Genomic DNA, 14,530 nt, shown 5'->3' on the forward strand with positions numbered 1-14,530 from the left:
ATAGCACTAGGAGTGCTCTTTCCAGACATTGGAAATAGGTCGCGTAGGCACCAGCAGAGGCACAAGCCCACTTCTTAGGTTGTGGCGTTGCTCTTATCTCAGTTGTCTACTTTTTATGTAATATCAAAAATTGAACATGTATGTCAAGACAGTCTAGCCCCCTCCTAGAACACTCATCATTCTATCTAAATTACAATGACGCATAAATCTTTTGTATATTTGAGAAAAAAAAACAAAACATTTACATATATACCATTGCAATAAACAGTTTAACAAAGACATTTCGGTGGAGAATTTTTCTTCCAGAAATTACCCATGCCGAACTAAGCTTCCCACAAATGTAGTACTTGTCAAAATCAGCAGGCTGTAACGGAGGCAGTAATCGCACCACTATATGTGCAAACCAGAGAATAATAAACTCCATATATGAGAAAGCAGGGTGATGAGTATGCATGCGAGGCCCAGGCTGTGCCCTGAGTGCGTGCCACTCAAGCTGGCATGCGCCGCAGTTTGATGCACGCATTGTCTCTGAGCTGAGCATGCGTGTGTGCAGGAGCAGGACGTACTAGTACTACAGATCGGACTCTCGGAGTAGCTAATCGATCGTGCAACAGGTAGTTAAAAGGATAATCTGATGATGGTGCAGGTGGTGGCTGCTGGCTTGTCCACACAGTGGCGTTTTATTTGGGCCAATGGAGGCAAGTGCAGATCACAAGAGCAAGATCTGGTGGGCATCATATAGATCGATCACCAAACCATGTCGTGCCCACTCCCTGCAACACGCCTTTTTATTCTACCATACCATACCGCCTGGCTTGTTAGTTATCCAGGTTCTATTAGTAGTAGTGGATGTTGGTTAGCCTCGCAATGGAAGTTAACAGGGGTTGTCGTACAGGCAAGCGAGGACAAAAACGCAAGTGAACCTTATGTCTATTAAAAAATTATGGATGGTAGATGAATACTCACCAACCTCATTGGAGCACTGTCCATCAATCTAATTATTGTAGCTTCACAAGTAAAAGGTTTTGATAACAACTATATATACTCCCCCTTCGTTTCAAATTATAGGTCGTTCTGCGCCAAAACAACTTATAATTTGGAAATGAGGGGGTAGACCTTAGTTGAGTTACCACGCACTCCTGGTCGATGCCAATAAGCTAGGGAAATGGAACTGTTGATTGTGAGAGAGAAACTAAAGGAAGGGACAGAGAGGGGTGCAGGCAGCATCTCTCAAGGGTGATCAATCATCCACTGTCTGCCTCTTTCCCTCTACTTCTTTTTTTCTCTATATCCTCATTGCAAAAGGCAAAGGGTGCATGAATTATTATAGATAGATACACTTATGTGTACATATATGAAAATGAGTAGTGAAATGATGCCCCTCTTTAATTTCTCTGGTGCTAGTTAAGCAATTCTTCAACCTTCTTATAATTAATAATGTACATGAGAATCCAGTTGACTCATGTTATACACCGGGCCTCTCCCCTTCACCACTCACAAACAATTAACAGCCTCCCCTTTTGCCCTCTTTACCTCCCTTTTGCTAGGCTTTTTTGTCTCATTGTTGGCTGCTAGCTACTGCCTCTCTTGCACAAAGGAGGGACGACTGGCTCTGAGAGCACATGGAGTTGATGAGTTGAATTCCCTTCATTCCCTGGCCTTTCCCTCAACACACAGGCACCCCACAACCCTAAAGGTCCTTCACAACAGGGGCTGCCTTTTGTTGTTTGTGAATTCTGATGCCCTATACATGCACATATAATATCTTATCACCTAACAATGTTCTGCTGCATATATGTGTTGTACTGCGATGCCGCACATATGTGTGTGTGCTTGTGGTGGGCAGCATGTGCCTTTCTTCATGCATGCATACTTCTTGGCATATATGCATATAGCTAGTTAGGGCGCCTATACAACAACCCCACACCAAAGGACACATATATACTTGCTGCTACTAGCTAATTATATTCCATGCATCTAGGGCGTTCATGGAGTGTCAACAAATAAAGAAAGATGCCCTGCTAACACGGGGCACGGTGGGGGGGGGGGGGGGGCAAGCTTAGTAGACACACATTAGAATACATTTAGCACACAAGCAAACATGAGTATCCATCCAGCCAGCTACCTGTCTCTCTAGGTCCTAGCTTTCGGTCCAACGCTGGCTCCTTTTAATTGTTCCTACACAAACCCAAGAGAAAGTCATATTCTCATGGAATTATTGTCCCCCTATGTTCTTCGAGAACCTAAACATCCAAAAAGAATCGAACTAAAGCTCAGTCAATATATGCCAAGCGTAACACGCACAATATTTCTCTTCTGTAGTATTAGTGCGGTCGAACTAATTGTTGTCATGTTCTTCTATTCCCAGATGCAATGCCTGTGCTGGTCTTCGAAGAATGGAATTAATCAGATCCTTAGGTTTCAGCATTAGCACTTAGCAGCTAGCCAGCTGCTATATATGTGCACTCACACTAGCTTTCCATTAACGCCGATCAGCGCATGCATTGCATGGGATTCTCCAAAGGTCATCAGGATTGGATGGCGTGACCAATGGATGTAGGGATCACACGGTCCATAAAGGGCATGCAATTATAACCAAACCTGGATTGAGTGTGTGGGGATCAATATCTCGGTACCGATCTTGCTCTGTTGGTCCATAGATCATGGATATGACATATATTCTTGGGCTCCTCTGGGTGGATTGATGATCATCAGGAATTAACACAAGTGCAAGCTTAGCTAGCAGATCGACACTGATGCATCACCATCAGGCCATGCTCATCATGTATATCCATCATTCCGCACTCTTATTCGGTCTGTAAAACCAATGGTCCCCGAGTTGCATGTTTGATATGTGAAAAGGACTCATGAGCAATTGCTCAGTGGACGAGTGGAGCACACTAGCCAATTGAGTTGAGAGCTATATGAAAATTCCTCGGCATATATCTGAGGCAACAAAGGTTAGTTGATGCTGGAACAACATCACATGATATGAGAGAGATAGAGTATGGATGCAAAAATCAAGTACCTTCTTCAATTGCCTCTCACTAGATTCTGAATGTAGTAGTTGAGTCTGCCCCCTACTCATGGCCATCATATACGGTATGCATGCCCAACCAATAAACTGACTCAAAGCACAAACCATCTCCAGACAAAAAAGATCCTCCAATGGAGGCTAGATTACAACTGCTACATTACAGTTAGAGCAATGACACATCTGAATTTCAGCCCATTAGTCTACAATATCTCAGGCTCAGCACATGGTACCCAACTCCGTCAGACCGAGTTTCAGGAGGTCTCCTGCTTAATTTGTACTCACTCATTATAAATAGAGAAATTAACCACTCCACAGATCTTCAGACGACGATGACCGATAATCCCTGGCAGCAAGATGTGAGTCTATCACCTGCTTGCTTTGAAATCGATATAGTTTTCGCTTAAGTAAAGTGAGCAGTCGGAGACATCAAAATTAACGCCGCCTTTATGTTTAGTCACTGCTAAACTTTGTGAGCCCACATCATGATCATTGTGGCCAAAGCAGGCATAGAGGAAAGCATGTAATGAATGGCAGCTGCTGGGGAAAAACTGAACAAGTACCACCATACTTTTTCCATGTCATGCAAAGGTAACCCCAGCTGATTTGGTTTGTACTACACTGCACCTTTGAGATAGGTGGCTGATTTCAGTCCTCAGATGCATCATTGCCTGCACATGGTTATGCAAAGCTAGCTAGCCCATGAAACAAAACAGTTGATCTACCACATATATATCTCAGCTTGGCAGCCTTTACAAAATCTGTTCCTGCTAGTGCTAGCCGTGGCTAGTGTAGGCAATCAAGAAAAAAAAAGAAGTAGTAGAAAGGCAACAAAGAGGGAAAAAAAAAGAGGGGGAGAAAAGATAGAAATGAGGAGCAGAGGGAGACGGAGGGAAAAGAGGCTAGTGGCAGTAGCATAAATTCAGATGACAATTTGACGTGAGTGGCACAGATTCACCAGCTCCCTCTGGACAAAAACTGATGGCATTTGGCGCCTAAAGCCTTGGAGCAAGAAGACAGGGAACTTGCACTGTCTGGCTACTCATATCTAAGTGTCGTTTCTTGTCAGTACGTAATTACCTTGCAGTTAGCTGCAACAGTTAGCACTCATATGTACTAGTCCCAGTGACTAATGAATCAGTAATTTTGATTTGATCTGCATGGTTTGCAGCTTGCTTTCTGCTGCAAGTAAAGGTGCTGGGGTCGACACTTGTCCCCGCAAGTAGCCAAAGTTTTGGGCTTTATTGTTAATGTGACATCACTGCCCAAAGGAAGATCTTGCTTCAAGATCTCTCTATTTCTCAACTCATTCTGAACAGTACTAGTATGCTTTCTTTTTCTAGCTAGAAATCAATCACATAAACGATGTATGCTATCATGAGGATTTGTTTTCTTATTTGGGTTTAGTTAATTCGACGTAATTAGGTGACTGCATTTGTCTTTGTGATCTAGATAGAATATATAGTGGACTTGTTGTGTTTTCTTGTATTGATCATAAAAAAATGAAATGAACAAGAAAAATAAACCAAAGGTGGCAGTTGGTGCGCTAGATTAGATTGCATACAGGGAAGACGATTGATGCGGTGTTATTAAAATGCTCAAGAACAAATACAAAGGGGGAAAAAGGGGAAAAGATTGATCACGGTATGTGTACTTATATATATATATTATTCTTCCAGAATTAATTTTTGGGTCAGAGCGCACCCAAACAGCAGCTAGCCAGATATCACAATCATCTTCCCTCGAGTTCATATACATTCACATGGTCTTTGATTACTTTGTTACCCATCATCAAAGCTTCTAGAGGATTGTCTGCAACAACTGAATTTCACAACAATAATTTTGTAAAGAAACTTACAACAGATTAAACAGTTCAACTACCATAGATACGGAAACATTCATTCTTTCCGATTTGTGGGACTAACTAATGTATAGTTTGATCACTTCACAGAAACATGTACTTTGTGACTTATGCATGTCTCTTTCTAGCTAGCTAGCTACTTGCTATTATTTCTTTTATCACGCATGCTAGTTCCAACCGAACCTAGATAAAGAAATTTATTAAAATAACAATTGGCACGTATCCATCTCAAGCAAAATAGACACTAACTTATTTGAGATTTTGAGAGTGCCTGCAATCGAGGTTCAAAACTCAGGTCAACATACATGCACATATGCACCCTATTAGGGTTTGCTGTGGCTCATTTTTAGCCAAGAGTCATGAGAATGTAGTGATTAGTAGCGCACAAAGTAGGTACAGTAAATAGATAATATGTACATAATATTAGACACCTAGTGTATTGCATTGGTTTTTTTCACAAAAGAAGAAGACTAGACATATATACCTGTTGAGTATCTGAGAGGGTATCCAATAACTAGATATATATCTAGGAACTGCAAGCAGTATATATACCTGTAGGCACTGTATATTCAAGAATTAACTGAGAAAATGCTTATCTCACGCATATAGAGGTAGTTGGCTATGGCTAGTTGTAGAGCATTTGGAGAAATGGACTGGAAGAGATGCATCACAAATAAAAAAAGAGAAGGGTGGGAAACACTAGCTAAAGACTAGGAGCTCAGTCCTAACATTTTGAAAACGAGTGTTTAGATCTCCTTATGTCATCCTCCACAACCACAATCACACCACTAATCTATTAAATTTTACTCATTAATGGGTCACAACGTAACGCCGCAAAGGCTAACGCGTGCCAACACACAATTGATGTTTCATCCTTATTTCGTGCAAAAGGGTTAACCTCTCACGCTACAAGACAAGTGATGATAATCACTTATGTCCTTGTTCTAGTTTTGCCAGCACCATCTTTGAATCTTCCCCTCCATACTCTTTTTGTCTTGAATTACCGGTCCAATCATTTTTATAAAGAGGCGTAGATTGTGCTTTCTTTTCACCAGACAATCAGTCGTCCAATAACATATAGATTTACTAGCATGGAACTTGTGTTGTAAATCTTACTCGAAACGACCACCGTATTATTATTACTTTGTAGTAAAAAATTAGTTTTGCCATATCAAAGTTTGATTTACAAAAATGAACAAATGTAGTATTGTGCAGCTCTAAATTCTAATTAACCTCATCAATGGAACAATGAATTAGAAAGAGAGAATAGCATGGGAACAGAAAAGGAAGTGTTTCTTCCAACCAAGAAACTATTTTCATGTGTTAATTTTCTATATAACTATGCCCATTATTTCCTTCATTTTTCCCCCCAAAGAGTTCCACAATTGGCATATATTGTGAAACACGGCATTGAGACATGCAGGTAAATTTCCGGTTGTAAACGAGAGGTGCCCAATCCATTAATGAAACATGAATGAGCAGTGAGCACCACCATATAGACCAGTTATATATTTTCCATTATCAGAAAAAACTAAGAGAGAAAGAGAAAGAGAAATGTTATCTACTGAATATCCACCACCCACCCATGCATCTATCATCCACCTCCCAGAGACAAAACCTACAATAACAACCACCAAACCAGTAAACCCCTCTTTTCCAATAACTACCATCTGTAACTGGATACATATATTATATATATATACACGCACACAGCTAGTGGTGAAGTGATATGATGCTATCAAAATCCCCACATCACCACACAAATTAGTTTGTTAATATAACTGCAATTCGGTACTGATGATCACTAGAGCATGCAAGTACTACTGCCCCTTGTAACTAACTGGGATGCCATATACCCTGGCCAATAAAAAAGTGACACAAGCAAAGTGTTGCTCCCCCTGGCCCACCTGGTAGGCCTCCTCTCCTCTCTGCCCTTGCCAATGCCCTCCCCTCCTATGATAAATACCTTGCCATGAGGAGGCAGCCCACTCCAGAACTACAACTACACTTGCAGGACACAAGCCTAAACCAAGCAGCACTCATCAACCAAGTAGCTAGAAGACAGAGAGTGTGTAGTAGCACCCACAGACGAAGCAAACCAACCAAAATTGTCATGCTCCCACACCTACACCAGTGATTGTGTGAAGTGATAACACAGGGGAGAAGAGCGAGAGAGAGACAGAGACAGACAGAAGAAAAGATACACAGATAGATCGCCATGCCGCCTCAGCTGGAGCACCATGAGCAGCAGCAGCAGACAGCCGGAGGTGGTGGCCACCGAGCAGCTGCACCTCCTCCTCCTCCTCCTCCCAACAGCATGCCCACCTTTAGCAGCAGCAGTAGTAGCAGCAGCAGCAGCGGCACTCCCTCTCCTACTTCTGTTTCTGCCACCACCACCACCACCAACGTCCCCTCCGGCGCCGTCGTCCATCCCACCACCTCCAGCCCGCCGTCGTCCGCCGCCTCCGCCCGCCCTGCCGCCAACTCCTTCCCTCTCGTCCTAAAGGTAGTTGTTGACGATATATATATACATGTCTTGTTTCCTTGATAATGTCATGTGATGAGATCGAGTGCATGGTGTCAAGGTGATGATGAGACGTGTGCATGCATGTCATGTGTACGTGTGTTGGTGTCTTGTGCAGTTCGAGGAAGTGGTGTACAAGGTGAAGCTCGGGAAGCCGACGGCCGGATGGTGCGACAAGCTGTCGGCGGCCGCGTCGAACATGGCGTCCTTCGGCGGCGGGGACGGGAGCAAGAACAAGAAGGCCACTGCGTCGGCGGCAGGGTCGTCGTCGTCGTCGTCGCGGGCGCGGGCGCGGGAGAAGACCATCATCAGCGGCATGTCCGGGGTGGTGCGCCCAGGCGAGATGCTAGCGATGCTGGGCCCGTCCGGGAGCGGCAAGACGACGCTGCTGACGGCGCTAGGCGGTCGCCACGGCGGGCGAGCGGCGGTGCTGTCCGGCAAGATCACCTACAACGGGCAGCCCTTCTCCGGCGCCGTGAAGCGCCGGACCGGGTTCGTGACGCAGCACGACGTGCTGTACCCTCACCTGACTGTCTCCGAGACGCTGTGGTACACGGCGGCGCTGCGGCTGCCGCGGTCGCTGAGCGCCGGCGAGAAGCGCGCGCAGGCGGAGGCCGTGGCGCGGGAGCTCGGGCTGGCGAAGGTGGCCGGGAGCATGGTGGGCGGCGTCCGCGGCGTGCGCGGGCTGTCCGGCGGCGAGCGGAAGCGCGTCAGCATCGGGCTGGAGATGCTGGTGGACCCGAGCCTGCTGCTCCTGGACGAGCCCACGTCCGGGCTCGACTCGACGACGGCGGCGCGGATCGTCGGGACGCTCCGCCGGATGGCGGCGCAGGGCGGCCGCACCGTGGTGGTCACCATCCACCAGCCGTCGTCGCGGCTGTACCACATGTTCGACAAGGTGCTGCTGCTGTCCGCCGACGGCCGCCCCATCTACTACGGCCGCGCCGCCGACGCGCTCGACTACTTCGCCTCCGTCGGCTTCGCGTCGCCGCTCTCACTCAACCCCGCCGACCTCATGCTCGACCTCGCCAACGGTACGCCGCCATGTCATGCACTCATGCATATGTAACGGTGCACTGAATTCCTTCTCTCTCTCTCTCTCTCTCTCTAGCTTTTTTTTTTTACGATGCCTTCCAATTCATAGGGCACAATACAATGCCATGTGCCAGTCCATTCCTTGCGCTGACGTCATCCGTTCTCCTTGATAGCTAGCTAGGTAGCTAGAAGACGAGGTGAGCGACAAACAAAGTTTCCATGGAAACAACCACTCCGGATGGCAAAGGACGCCCATCACTTAATAACGTCGCCTCCTTGGTGACTTGCCCTAATAAGAGGCTGAGACTGAGCCACTAAGGAGAGCACGCATGCCATTGCTGCTCTGCTCACATCTACTACATTTTTAATTTATTCATCAAAAGTGAAAAAGGGAGAAAACAACAATCCATATTGGCAACTATAGGTAGCTCTATTTTCTTTTCTGCAATTATAATCAATTATAAAATATAGGTCGTCAAGATCCTCGTTTGACGACCTCCACATAATGAATTTCAGTTAATTAATTAAAAAAAACAGAGGAATCAGGTCCGTTGGGCAATAGTTGTTGAGTTAACCACCTCGATTACGGAAAATAGAAAAGCTATAGGATCGAACAAAATAAAGCGCACAGGAATACCACGGGCTCTGAAAAAAAAAACATAAACAAGCAAAAAGAAATGAGCACATCATATATATCTATATACACGATGAAGGGGAGTGTGAGCGGCACAAACTGATGTGTCGAGATTGTGTTCTTGATACGGTGCGCGCATGCAGCCCATTGGGGTTTTGGGGGGTCCCCTGACGAGAGCGATGTTTACCTTTGATTTGATCTGCGTCATGATTTGATGAGCATGCATCACCATCATCTTCATCTTCATCATAGCATCTGTGCAACAGTAATAACTAGAAGATAATTACATGGATTTCAAGAATTAATCTCACAAAAAAAAAGTTCAAATACATCATCCTCTGTTGTTGCTCATATGAGAAGGTATATATATAAATGTTTTTGATTCTTTTATATATAGAAGGAAAAGTGTGGTGAGGGGAGCAGGAATGGCCGAATGGGCACCGGCAATGATGGAATTAGCGGGGGGTTTGGGTGGAGGGGAGACAGACATGGACAGGGACACACTGCTCAGCTCAGCACTGCCAATCATGGATCCATCCACCTCTCCCATCATTCCTTTCCCTCTCCCATTTCCCAATCTTGATTTTTTTCTTTTTCGCATACGGAAAATGGCCCAATCCCGATGAACAATGGCGGACACTTGTCGACCTCGTGGTGCTCGACGCCTCCAACACTGTTGCTGACGTGCTGTGCATGCAGGTATCGCGCCGCAGACGACGAGCGGCGACGGCGCCGCGGACGGGATGGCGGCGGTGACCAGCGGCAGCGAGAGCGAGCACAAGGAGGTGCGCGCCAAGCTGGCGGCGGCGTACGAGCGCCACATTGCGCCGGCGGTGAAGCTGGACATCTGCGCGCGGGAGACGACGTCGACGGCGGCGTTGCCGCCGGGCAGCAGCGGCGCCGGGCACGCGACGACGACGTGGACGACGGGGTGGTGGACGCAGTTCCTGGTGCTGTTCCAGCGCGGGCTCAAGGAGCGTCGTCACGAGTCGTTCAACAAGCTGCGCGTCTTCCAGGTGCTGAGCGTCGCGACGCTGGCGGGCCTCCTCTGGTGGCGCACGCCGGCGTCGCACCTGCAGGACCGGACGGCGCTCGTCTTCTTCTTCTCCGTCTTCTGGGGCTTCTTCCCGCTCTACAACGCCGTCTTCACCTTCCCTCTCGAGCGGCCCATGCTGGTGAAGGAGCGGTGCTCGGGGATGTACCGCCTCTCCTCCTACCTCGCGTCGCGCGCGGCGACGGACCTCCCCATGGAGCTCGGCCTGCCCACGGCGTTCGTGCTCATCCTCTACTGGATGGGCGGCCTCGACCCGCGCCCGGCGCCGTTCCTCCTCTCCCTCGCCGTCGTGCTCTACAGCGTGCTCGTGGCGCAGAGCCTCGGGCTCGCCATCGGCGCCGTGCTCATGGACGTCAAGCAGGGGACCACGCTGGCGTCCGTCATCACCATGGTCTTCCTCATCGCCGGCGGCTACTACGTGCAGCACATCCCGCCGTTCGTCGCGTGGCTTAGGTGGCTCAACTACAGCTTCTACTGCTACCGACTCCTGCTCGGGATCCAGTTCCCCAACGGCGGCGGCTACTACGACTGCGGCGACGGACACGGCAAGCTCTGCGCCGTCGCCGAGTTCCCGGCCATCAAGGCCGTCGGGCTCAACAACCACTGGGTCGACGTCTGCGTCATGGCGCTGCTCCTCGTCGGATACCGCGTCGTCGCGTACATTGCCCTCGATCGCCTCAAGCCCAGGTGATGATGATCAGCGGCCATTGTCTGCAGCTGCAGTGGCCGAGAGCTGCCTGCCCAAACATGAAAATGGCATGCATCCGGCCATGGATGGAGCAGTAGAAGAGTCTGATTAATCAGTCAGCTCCAAGACCAAGAGGCATTACTTAACTGGAAGAAGAGTTAGTTAATTTAGGTGATGGCGAGAGGTGATTAGCGCTTATTAATCCCATCGGGTGATCAAGAGCAGGATTAATGGTGGTGCTTACTGATTAGTGTACGTGGATGATGACGTGGCACGAAATAATCGCTAGATTGATCTGTAACGAGAAGAGAAGGAAGCACTTAGTAGTGCTCTGCTCTGTATAATACAACGAGGGGGATGAGTACAATACAAACCTGCAGCTAGATGCAGCTTCTCTCTGTCTGATACTCTGAACAAAAGATCAAGTTCCAGACCTGTTACTCCTGACAATTCAGTAATCTGCCCTGACATTTCACGCAAATGATGGTATTTTTCTTCATCAGATAATACTCGTATATATGTTTTCCTTCAGCTCCAACTTCACACAACCATCGTCGAATCTCACCTAATGAATGACCAAAACAACTTGTGCTATTCATATCAAGTATGCAGTATGTATTCCGAAAGAATAATTCGTGTCCAAATGCACTGAACTGAAGCCTGACGAGCTCTGAGTGACACAGACTCTAGCACCCACCATGCCTTGGAGCTTTCCAACAGTGTTAGGATGTGGGCATGAATGGCATGAAGGGACAGTGTAACAGAAACAGATTTTGTTTTGCAAAGGAGAATATCTATCTATCTATGCTTTTGTTCTGTAACAGAAACAGATGCTGCTGCAGCAGTGCTTGCACTCCTCAACTCCCATTGATTATACCATGGCATCTCCTTCTTGACATGGCTATACAGATTTTGGGTCGAGCTGCAGAGTCAGAAGCTTCGAGCTGTGACTGTCATGTTCTCATTTCCCTCTTTCCTAGCTGTGATTGTTCTGTTCCCATTTCCCTGTTTCCTACCTGATCTTTGTGTTCTTGTCAGGCACTGAAAGTGAGAGTTGCAGGGAAACAAACTGGTTCATCATCAGAGACTGCAGCTTATCAATGGGCAGATATGACGAGAGATCTGCTTGGTTTACTCCAACCTCTCACCTTCAGTTGATTGATTGGTTTCTGCAAGGAGGGCTACATTTGCACCACTCCTACATACAGTGTCCTCGTTCAGTCTAGCTTACACTGCTATGCTTTAAACCTCAACTCAGGCAATTAGACTTTCCCATTGTTCAGCATGCTGATGACACACTTATGATCATGGAGGGGGATCCAGGGCAGCTTTTTTTTTCCTTAAAACTCTACTGCACAACTTCTTTGAATCAACTGGGCTCAAGGTTAACTATAGCAAATCTATGATGTTACCCATTAAGAAAGATTGGATCTACTGGCTAGAACCTTTGGTTGTTCCAAAGGGTCTCTGCCCTTCACCTATCTGGGCCTCCCTCTGGGAACAACAAAGCCAAGGGTGCAGGACTTTCTACCACTAGTCAGCAAATGTGAAAGAAGACTGGGGTTTTTTTTTCGGAAAACGCAGGAGATCTGCACATAATTATATTAAGAAGAAAATGGGTGTAAGAACCCAACACACTTACAACACTCATCCCAACTCTACTGGGGGTATTTCAACAATGTTAAACCAAGCTGGCAGACTCCAAATGACAAATGTTGTTCTCTCCTCTTTTGCCAACCTTCTATATGTGTACTCTTGAACTTCCAAAATTGATAAATTCAGGAAAAATTGATAAATTCAGGAAAAATTGTCTGTAGAGAGGCTCAAATTTAAATGGTAGGGGAGCCCCAAAAGCTGTTTTTGTATGCAGTACAAAAGGGGATTAGGAGTCATCAATTTTGAAATGCAAAACCAAGCCCTGCTCATGAAAAATCTGGACAAATTCTTCAACAAAAAATATATTCCTTGGGTACATCTAGTTTGGGAAAAGCATTATAGAAATGACAGGTTGCCTAGCAATGTGAAGAAGGGGTCTTTTTGGTGGAGAGGCACTCAAACTCTTGCACCCCTTGAAAGACATGGCACTAATGCAAGTCAAAATGGTCAGTTCTGTTTCTTTTGAAGCGACAAATGGTCAACACAGGTTTTGGAGCAACAGTTCCCCCAGCTAGGCTCATTTGCGAAAAGTAAAACCATCACTTTCAGCAAAGCACTCGCTATGGATTCAAGCAACTCTCTGTTTAATTTGCCCCTCTCCCAAGTGGCTTACACTCTAGTGACCAGTTTACAACGACTAACAACTGAAACAATCCTAGTGGACACTAATGATGATTGGGCTTCAATGGAGGGTCAGAGAAATTCAGTTCTACCTCTGCTTACAGACAATTGATTGGTCACCAGAGCATTGATCCAATTGACAGGTAGCTCTGAAGTCCTATTGTCAGCCAAAGCATAAAGTGTTTTGTTGGCTATTGATTAAAGACAGACTGAGCATAAGAAATATATAGAGAAGAAAGCACATGAACCTCTGCTCCTCAAGGGTGGAAGAAACAGTTGAACACCTGTTCTGGGAATGCCCATTTGCTCAGCAGCGTTGGGATTTGTTGAACCTGCAAACTATCCAGGGGTCAAGTTCATTTGAAAACGTTGAGGCCATCAAAATTCAATTGCAATCACAATTCCTCATGATTGCTGTTATTATCATGTTGTGGACCATTTGGAAAGCCAGGAATGAGCTTAACTTTAACAACAATCAGATTGGTATTCAAGACTGCAGGGCTTTCTTCTTCCAGGAAATCAACCTGGTCTCTTTAAGGGTGAAAGAGAGTCTGACTGAACCTTATGAGTAATGGATTCAAAACCTTCAATAGATCACTGTCTTAGCTTTATTTTCTTTGTTTCCTTTTACATATCATAATTTTCCCCTTGCTGTAATCTTCACTCCTTAATCTGATGACTGTAATCTCTTGACTGCTCTTTTATTTTTTTTTAATAATAAATTCTCTGTAGGGGTTGCGGCCCCTCTAGGTACACTCGTGTCTGTTATTTTAGAACTAACATGTTTCTCTTCTCTAAAAAATATGAAGATTTTCATTAGTCCGCAAATGAATGTTCCATCTAAATTTGCGAGACAAATCTATTAAACATAATTAGTCCATGATTTGTCGATGTAGTGCTAAAGTAAACATGTGCTAATCATAGATTAATTAATTTTAATAGATTTGTCTCGCTAATTAGTCTACTCATATGTAATTAGTTTTACAATTAGCTCATGTTCCCTTATATAGATCTAAACACCCCCTAAGTTTTTTTTAGCAGAAAACACCCCCTAATAAGTGCTTAACCTGCCAGTGACATGGACCTGGCGAGTGGCGACAAAGGCAGGAGGCCCAGTAGACACGACAGGAGACTAGTCCAAGTTCCAGAAGGAGACTCCATTCCATTCCATTCCAAAGCAATCAAACGGTCTTCCCTCTCGCGGCCCAACTAAAACCGAAACGGGCCCGCTCCATCGCCCCTTGCGTTGGACTTGGACCCAGTCGCCGCCATCCCCGTTCTTCGTCGCCTGCAACTGCAACTGCCAACTACAAATACCCCGCCACGGCCGCCACGCTAGGTTTGGCCGCATCGCCGCCGAAACGCCCCCCACCTCCCACCACCACCGAATCTGTCCCTGCTCACCTGTTGGCCATTGCCAGCT

The 14,530-nt window shown here is 46.3% G+C and overlaps 1 protein-coding gene across 1 annotated transcript; it reads left to right on the forward strand.

Annotated features, from left to right (window-relative positions):
- Positions 6,867 to 11,274, forward strand: LOC8069652 (ABC transporter G family member 14). The gene is made up of 3 exons (XM_002443875.2): positions 6,867 to 7,401; positions 7,538 to 8,453; positions 9,788 to 11,274. The coding sequence occupies exons 1-3, from the start codon at positions 7,114 to 7,116 to the stop codon at positions 10,831 to 10,833; spliced, it is 2,250 nt and encodes a 749-aa protein (XP_002443920.1). The 5' UTR covers positions 6,867 to 7,113; the 3' UTR covers positions 10,834 to 11,274.

This window comes from Sorghum bicolor, chromosome 7 (genome assembly GCF_000003195.3).
Source record: "Sorghum bicolor cultivar BTx623 chromosome 7, Sorghum_bicolor_NCBIv3, whole genome shotgun sequence".
Taxonomy (NCBI): domain Eukaryota; kingdom Viridiplantae; phylum Streptophyta; class Magnoliopsida; order Poales; family Poaceae; genus Sorghum; species Sorghum bicolor.